General features: G+C 57.1%; 1 protein-coding gene across 1 annotated transcript; it reads right to left on the bottom strand.

Moving 5' to 3' along the window:
* Positions 1–647: 647 nt before the first annotated feature.
* PLEKHF1 (pleckstrin homology and FYVE domain containing 1) lies at positions 648–8,477 on the bottom strand. Its single transcript, XM_081215341.1, has 2 exons — positions 8,363–8,477; positions 648–2,308 (listed from the first exon to the last, which is right to left on the bottom strand). Exon 2 carries the CDS (start codon positions 2,292–2,294, stop codon positions 1,455–1,457), a length of 840 nt encoding a protein of 279 aa, XP_081071467.1. The 5' UTR covers positions 2,295–2,308; positions 8,363–8,477; the 3' UTR covers positions 648–1,454.
* Positions 8,478–8,696: the final 219 nt, after the last annotated feature.

Raw genomic sequence — 8,696 nt, 5'->3', positions numbered from 1 at the left:
AACTGTTCACCCAGGGACTGGAGCTGATGGTGGGGTTTCAGGCACTGCACAGTGTGGGCTGGGGGCAGGTTTCCTGGCCCCAGAGTCACCACTTTTGACAGTGATCCCCTCTCTGCCCAGTGGGCTCTGGCCAAGGCCAGCCAGGCCTTGGTCTTGAAGGACCACAACTCCGTGGCCGGGTGTGGGCCAGGCATCAGGTGGCTGCCATTCAAGCTCCAGCCCCAATGCACACTAGCTGAGCATGGCAGGTTGCTGCACTTGGGACTTCCCCACTCAATGGCACCATCCTCGGGGGTGGGCCAGAGCAGGAGGACACATGGGAGAGCTTTAAACCAGGAAGGCTCATGGAAAGCTGGACAAGTGGCTCCTTGTTTCCTTTACTTGCTGTCTGGCTGTTTAGGTAACTCACACCAAGTGAACAGGGCTGCAGGTGCTGGGCTACAGTCACAGCGCCTGGATGGACGGGGCTCTGTCCCTGGGAATCAACCACGGTGTGGTGCAAACATCTGACCCCACTGGAACTGCCAGCATTCTCAGGAATGCCCAGAGTGGTGGACGGTTGTTGACATTTGCCACTTAGCATGGTTTCGGTCCTCAATCACAGAGCTGTGTGTGAAGCAAGAACACTCCTGGACTTTGCAAACACATGAGTCAATAAACTTTCTTTTTATTATTAAGTCAGTCTGGGTAGGGTTTCTGTCACTTGCAATTAAGAATCCTAACAGAAAACACTGCTTTCTCCAGCACAGGGAGGGATGAGGACAGGACTGAGAGGCATCAGACACCTGGAGGGAGGTGAGACTGGGCCAGAGGGCTTGGCAGGCCACTCTGGACCATGGGGAGCTCAGGCTGCAGTCCCTGGGCCTGGCGGGCACCCACAGCATGGCAGTCTCTTGCCTGGCTCTGGGTGAGCCCACATGCCTGCCTTGACAAGGCCCAGCCAGCCAGGCAGGTGGGCATCAGCAAGGTAGGTGGGCAGGCATTGGTTTCCTGGAGGCCTCTCAGGACCCACGGTCTTTCCTGCAGGGGGGCGGGGCCAGGTCTGGGGATTCAAGGCCTCAGAGAAGAGGGGACCTCACTCCAGTGCAACCTTCTCTCTGGTCCCTAAAGCTGCCTGAGGTCGTCTAATTCAAGGGATCATCTGGATCAAGAGCTCAAAGGGCCGAGAAACGAGAAACGACATTTGTTCCCAAGAGGCCTAAGTATGTTGGGTTTGCTCAATGAAAAGGTAACTACCTGAAGTGGAACTAGAAGGACGCCGGTATCCAAAAAGAGGCATTGGGGATTCAGAAAAAAAGAGCCACTTCTGCCGTGGGGTAGGGTCCCATGGGGAAGGGCCCTGCAGGGTGCCGGGCAGCTTGGGGAACTCTGCCCTCTCAGGGGCCCGGTCAATGGCATCCGCTTGGATGCCAAAGTGACTAGGGAAGCCCTCCCGCATGTCTGCAGACCCGGGGTCAGCTGTGGAAGGATGACCAGGAGACTCCCGAGGCGTAGAACTCCACGCGGCTGGGCCAGTCACCATCCCCACTGCCCTCCCTGTCCTCGTCTGAGTCATCGTCGTCTCCACTGGACGCTCCGCAGACGGCCCCGGCCAGGTAGGCCGGCTGCCCGGCGGCCCCGGTGCCCAGCTCCTCCGCCTCCTCCTGCCGCTTCTGGGCGGCCAGCTCGCGGAAGCAGAGGCTGCAGACGCGCAGGGGCTTGGGCGAGAGGCGCGGCAGGAGGAAGCGCTCGCGGGAGCACTCGGCACAGACCACGAAGCCGCATTTGCGGCAGTGGTGGCGTCGGGTGAGCGCCGAGAAGCGCGTCTGCGTGCAGCGCATGCAGATGTCCGTGGCCTTGTCGGGGATCCAGGGCGCCGCGTGCTCCGTGCTGGGCTGGAGGCCCGTGGCCAGCAGCTGCCGCCGCACACACTCCTCGATATGGCTGATCCACTCCTGGCGCTCGGTGGCAGAGGCGGCTGACACCACGAAGGACTTCTTGGCCGTCTTTATCATCCAGCGGTTCTTGGCCTGCAGGGTCTCGGGCAGCAGCTCCAGCGTCACCTCCTCCAGCGGAATGATATGCTGGCTGCGGTACTTGCGCTTGTTGAGCACGATACTGCCGTACACCAGGATGTCGTTGAAGAGGAAGAAGATGCGCGGTTTGGCCTTCTTGCGGCACTCCTTGGTCAGGACGCCCTCACCCAGCAGCACTCGGCCCGGCAGGGCCAGTGGCTGCCCCGATGCCCCGAAGCAGCTCTCAACAGCCGCGATGCGCTGGCTGTTGATCTCCGTGTTCGCCAGGTAGTCCACCATCTTCGGCCACTCGGCTGTGGGAGGAGCAGCAGAGGAGGCGTCAGCTTGCTCAGACATAGGGGGGGCGGGGGGGGCGGGACCCCCCCAACCCCCAGCTCACCAACCCATCCGTCAGACAACCCACTAATTACCCCAATGCAGGCCCAGACGGCCACTCAACCAAGGAAACTCGCTGCCCCAGAAAACGACCCTTAGACAAGGAGTTACTGGGAGGTGAAGGGGGAACCCCCCACCCAGTGAGGGGCGTGTGGAAGCCAGCCCGGGATAGGAAGGCAGCAATAAAGATGTGTGATTGAGAAGTGGGGGCTCAAGCCCCTGGGGAGCCTTGGAAAACAGGGTAGAACAGGCCTCAACACCATCCACCCAAGGGGCAAGAATACTGAGCCCCAACTCCCTTCAGGGGCTTCCAGGAGCACTGACTACCCAGCACTTTGGGCCTGCCCCAGGCGGAAGGGTGCAGGTGCGTGCACCAGGATGGGGAGTGCCAGGCAATGGAGTGTCTGCAACCCCAGCCTGTCAGTGACCCCCCCCACCCCCCACCTACCAAGACAAAGCATCGTAGACCCTGCAACCCACTCACTCAGCCCATGAGCCCAGTGGTCACCACATCATCATCCCAGGTACCACTGCTGAGTGCTTCTTCCATGTCAAGCATGACTATCTCATTTAGTCCTCACACCAACCGTAGCAGGTAGGTCCCCCCTTGACAGGAGGAAACTGAGGCTCTGTTAGTAACTAGGCAGCCCGGAGCTTGCACCCCTGGAGACGGTGCTGCTCAGAGCCTTCCCCCATGGAGCAGGAGGCCTCTATCCTCCTCTGCCAAGCACTCCATGTGGTAGCCCCAGATCTCACCTGGGCGCCCCCCTGCTCTATCCATACCCATTCCCTTTGACTCACCAGACTCACAGCTTTGAGGACACCCAAACACCGCCGACCCCAGGGCAAGCCTGCAGTCCCAGCTCTCCCCTGAGCTGCCCCCGTGACCTTCCACCAGCTCCTCTTCTTTTCCAGAAACAAACCACCATTCACCTAGTTGTTGAAGCCCCAAATCTAGGACTCCCCCTTGAATCTCCAATTTCCTGTACCCCCATTCAACCCACGAGCAAGCTCCATCATTTTTCTCTCTCACACTTGGCCCCAGCCTGCCCACTTCTCACCACACAACTCCACCAGTGGATTGACAGCAAGGCTACCTCCCTTTCAGAAGGCGTCTCTCTGACCACCCCAGCTCAGGCAGCTTCTCCCGCTACCCAGGACAGGGTCAGCAAACCATGGCCTGAGGGTCAAATCTGGTTTCCTGTATAAGGTTTTATTGGAACACAGCCACATCGTTCATTTACGATCATCTGTGCTGCTCTCCTGCTGCAATAACAGAGCTGAGAGCTGTGACAGAGACCACATGGTTACAGAACCTAAAATTTACTCTTTACAGGAAAAGTTTGCTCACCTTTTCTGTAGGATGTTACCCTATTTTGCTTTTTCTTCACAGGACTTACCAGGACCTGATATTTTCTTGTCTATCCATCCTTTGCTTGAGTGTTTTCTATTTCCCTCACCCACTTCTAAGCTCCATCACAGCAGGAGCCTTTTCTTGTTCACTGCTGTATCCCCAATGCCTGGAACAGTGCCGAGCACATAGTAGGTGCTTCATGAGTGGCTAGTGAATGAATGAACCAAAGCTCCCTGGGGCCCACCACAGGAGGAAGGAGCCAGCACCTCCTATATCCGAAGAGGAAGTAGATGAGAGCTGACCCCACAGCCGCTGCTGCCGCTGCACCATGTGCGCACAAGTGTACAGGCACACACAGCACACCCCTGGCCAAACTGATCACACACGCAGGGTTTCTGGGTCACCACACTGCAGTTCTGTAAGTCAGGCGAGCTGTGGGAAGCTGTGTGTGGCCAGCGCGGGGGCTGGATGCAGGACACAACAGGGGTGCTCGGCCCCGACTCACGCGCCCCTTGCCCCTTTCAGACCACAAGCCATCCTGAGAAGTGCTGTCCACACCACCTCATGTAAGAACCACTATTTTTAGGCTGCTGATCTCGGCTGCATGTTGCAAACCCAGCTGATTATGGGTGGGTGACAGCCCCGGGCTGTCCTGCTAGGACCAGTCACTGCGTCCCTGCTGTGGACAGTCTGGTAACATTCCAGAGGCCACCCCCAGGACCGCTGGGCTGGGTGCTGGGCCCCGGGATGGGCTGAATGAGGACTCCACTGGAGGAGCTCAGAGTGTAGCAAAGGAGAGAGAGGCACCAAGAGCAGGGACTTTGGGACCTACAGCAGCGACAATGGAGATGCCTGGCAGAGGGGAAAGGGCAGAACAAAGGGTGAGCTGGGCGCACTCACACAATGGGCTGCTGTTGGCGCTTACAGTGCCTCCACCCGATCCACGTGGGCCAACATGGAACGACAACAGACACCAAACGCTGAGTGGAAAAAGCCGCCTGCAGAATGGCCTGTGTGACACCACGTATGCAGAAGCTACGCAACATTTAAAAAGCGTTCAAGAACTATATCTGTGAATAAAAATGGATAGGATGGAGCCTCGCACCCATGAGGATGGCTGCTATCAAAAAAACAGGAAGTAAGTGTTGGTAGGGACATGGAAAAGTTGGAACCCTCCTGCACCGTTAGTGGGAATGTAAACTGGTGCAGCCACTATGGAGAACAGTATGGAGGTCCCTCTAAACATTAAAAATAGAACTGCCATATGATTCAGCAACCCACTTCTGTTTATTTATCCAGGAGAATTGAAAGCAGGATCTCCAAGTGGTATTTGCACACCCATGTTCATAGCAGCATTATTCACAACAGCCAAGAAATGGAAGCATCCCAAGTGTCCATTGATGGATGAATGGATAAACAAAAGGTGGTATAGACATACAATGGAATATTATTCAGCCTTAAAAAGAAATCCTGTCACTTGCTACGTACGACATGGATGGACACTGAAGACATTATGCCAACTGAAATAAGCAAGTCCCCAAAAGACAAATACTGCATGATTCCACTAATATGATGTATCTATAGTAGTCAAATTCATAGAAACAGAAAGTAGCAAGGTGGTTACCAGGGCTGGGGGTGGAGGCGGAGGAAGAACGGGGTCGGGCGGGGGCTGTGGTGGTGGAGGAGAGTTGTTATTTAATGGGTATAGAGTTTCGGTTTTGTAAGATGAAGAGAATTCTGGAGATATTTCAAAACAATAGGAATATACTTAACACTACTGAACTGTAAGCTTAAAAATAGTTAAGATGTTTTTTTAAAAAAAAGATAGATACAAACCAAAATCAGAAGAAAATTTTATTTCTTTCATTTAAAAGAAGGCAGCAGCAAATGTCAGTTCTGGGAAGTGGGAACATGAGCTTTTTCTTTCTCTCTTTCTAAATTTAAGGTCCTCAAAAAGAAAAGAATTACAGTACAATGTCTGGGTCAAGAGCTCTGGGCTCTACTGGCCCCGCAGCAGGTCACCAGGCTGGGCCTCCCCTGACCGCACAGCAGCAGGGCCCAGGCTGCAGGACATGCCAGGATGAACATCTGAGGCCGGAATGCCACTTGTTCCCTCCAATACACCTGGCAGCCACCTAGCAGAACTGGGTGAAAATCCAATCTTGCAGCCACACGCCGAGGCCTAACACATTCAGCACTGAGCAGACAGACTTTACGTGGAGAGAAGAGCAGATGCCCCCCACAGTGGGTGAGCTCTGGAGGCAGACTTGCCCAGGTCCACCTCTGACTAGATGCTACCCAGGTGGGCGCCATGGAGGAAGTGAGGAACAGCGCCCAGGGAGGGGAGAGCTTTGGCAGGGGAGGCCTACAACGCTGTCTCCCCGTCCCTTGTAGGAGACCCCAGGATGCCCCACGCTGCTCTGTCTCTAGTCAGTGGTTTACAGACCCCCTCCAGGCCCTGTTGGCAGCAAAACATGGCGCAGGAAGGGTGGGGAGTACCTGGTGACAATGAAAGGGGTCTGGGCTCCGTGCTGACTCCACACACTGACTGGGGTAGTGGGAAGGCTCTTGTGCCCCCTCCTCCGTGGGCCTGCAGCGAGTACCAGCTGGGGTGAGGGGCCGGGCAGACAGCATCCTCCTGGGGGGCTCCCCCACATCTGCCTACCAGACCTGCCACGACCAGAACTTCACACCTGCTATAACATGGCCTGGAGATTTTTTCTTTTTTTGGACCGCGCCCCTCACTTCTTTCCCTCACCAGGGATCGAACCCGCACCCCGTGCAGTGGAAGCGCACGGTTTTAACCACTGGGCCGCCAGGGAAGTCCCCTGGAGATTTTCTTGGTAGACGAGGCAGCACCCCCACCTCCCCACCCGCCACCTCCCCACCCCTCCCAGCAGGTGGGGAATTCTGTTCTTACTGTTCCCACTAGGGAAGTGAACCATCCTCCCTTAGAACAGCGGAGGAGAGAGCTGAGCCTGTGCCCACTCCTTCGGGGGCCGCCTGCCTCAGGACAGCCTGTGCTGACCCCCATGTGGTACCCCAGATGCTGACACAAGGTGGATACTCCCGAAGGGCCAGTGTCTGGGAACAGGGAAGTAAACAGACCTGCTCCTGCTTGCAGGTTTTGGAAGGAGGGCAGTCTCCTGGGCTGGCCTTCCTGAACACAGGTGATCCCACCACCTGAGCTGGGCCAAAGGTGCTCTCAGTGAGTGAGCCATGCCCTAAGTGTCACTGGGTGGCCAGGGTTCTGTGCTTGACAGTCGAGGTGTCACACATGATCTACACCAGGAGTGGCAAATCTATATCAAGTCTGAACAACTGCCAGTTTTTCTAAATACAATTTATTGGAAAACAGCCACATGCGATGGGGACTGGCTTGCAAAGCCTAAAATATTTACTATTTGGCGCTTTACATAAAAAGTTTGCAGACCCCTGATCTATACCACCACATGCTGTCAAATGCATAATTCAGGGACTTCCCTGGTGGCGCAATGGTTAAGAATCCGCCTGCCGATGCAAGGGATACGGGTTCGAGCCCTGGTCTGGAAAGATCCCACATGCCGCGGAGCAACTAAGCCCGTGCGCCACAACTACTGAAGCCTGCACTCTAGAGCCAGTGAGCCACAACTACTGAAGCCTGCGCGCCTAGAGCCCGTGCTCTGCAACAACAGAAGCCACCACAATGAGAAGCCAGCTTGCCACAACTACAGAAAGCCCGCGTGCAGCAACGAAAACCCAATGCAGACAAAAATAAATAAATAAATAAAATTTATAAAAAAACAAACAAAACAGTTTCAGTGTGACTCAAAGCGTCCATTTTCCCACCTGCAAAAGGGGCTGATGACAACTCTCCCCCTGCACAGCTCTTCAGGTGTTCAGGGAGAGAGAAAGGGAAGGAGATTCCAGGTGACTGCAGGCTGGGAAGGAGCTGCCACCTCTCTCTGGGCCTGCCTCAGTTACTTCCTCTGTGAAATGGGAGATTAAGCCCGGCCCTGTTTCCTTTGACAACTCCCACCAAAAGTCACAAACTCACACGCTTCAGGGGCCAGGCGGTTCCTAAATGAGAGAGGCCAGCGAGCACCTAGGTCACGACGGGGAAGGCGCTTCCACCCTCCCTCTCCTCCCCCCATAGCTAGGGCAACTATCTCAGCCCACTTCTCCACACCCCGCAGACTGGGACCGACGACGGCGTGAGTCAGGAAACCCTGAACCATCTGCGGACAGCGGGAGCGCTGAGATCCCTGCTGCCCCAGGGCTCAACGCCCACGGGCGCCTCCTGACCTTTTCCGCTCTCACGTCGCGCATACCCCGGGGACCCTGCCTCGACCCCGGAGACCCCTAACCTGTTTTCACCCCGGAGACCCCTTACCTGTTGTCACCCCGCTATCCCTGGAGCCCCTGCAGCCCCCGCCCCGCCTCCAGCCCGACCAGCCAGCAATAAGCGCCCTGCTCCGCGCCTCTGCTCCGGGCCGGAGTGCGAGACGGTCCTGGCTGCGCGCCCGCCCCGCCCCAGCCCCGGGGCCATATAGTCGAGGCGGCCAGGGGAGCTTGGAGGCGGCCGGCCGGCCGGAAGCCCGCCAGCTCTGCTCGCCGCAGCCCGGCCGGGGACCCTTACCTCCTCGGCCGGGGCCCCGCGCGCCCCGCCCAGCAGCCTCCGTGTCAGACCGCACTCGTCCGCGCCGTTTCTCTCGCCAGCTGGGGCTAACCCTAACCGCCCAAGCCAACGCGTTCCAACTCTCCCCGACACGCCCCTCGCGGCAGCTCCGCCAATTGGAGCCCTGGCGCGCGGCGGGGGCGGAGCCTGGACTCCAACTCCAGAACCCCAAGTTCCCGGGAAAAGTGCGCAGGCGGAGCGGCCAGAGTTTGAGTGCGTTGTGTTGCGCCCCTGCTGCGAGCCAGGGGTGGGCGGGGCTCGCTTGTAGCTCTCTCCCGGCGTTGGGTACCCCGTC

This window comes from Mesoplodon bidens (assembly GCF_964165515.1).
Source record: "Mesoplodon bidens genome assembly, chromosome: 18".
NCBI classification, from domain to species: Eukaryota; Metazoa; Chordata; class Mammalia; order Artiodactyla; family Ziphiidae; genus Mesoplodon; species Mesoplodon bidens.
This window is presented reverse-complemented; position numbering and strand designations above follow the sequence as displayed.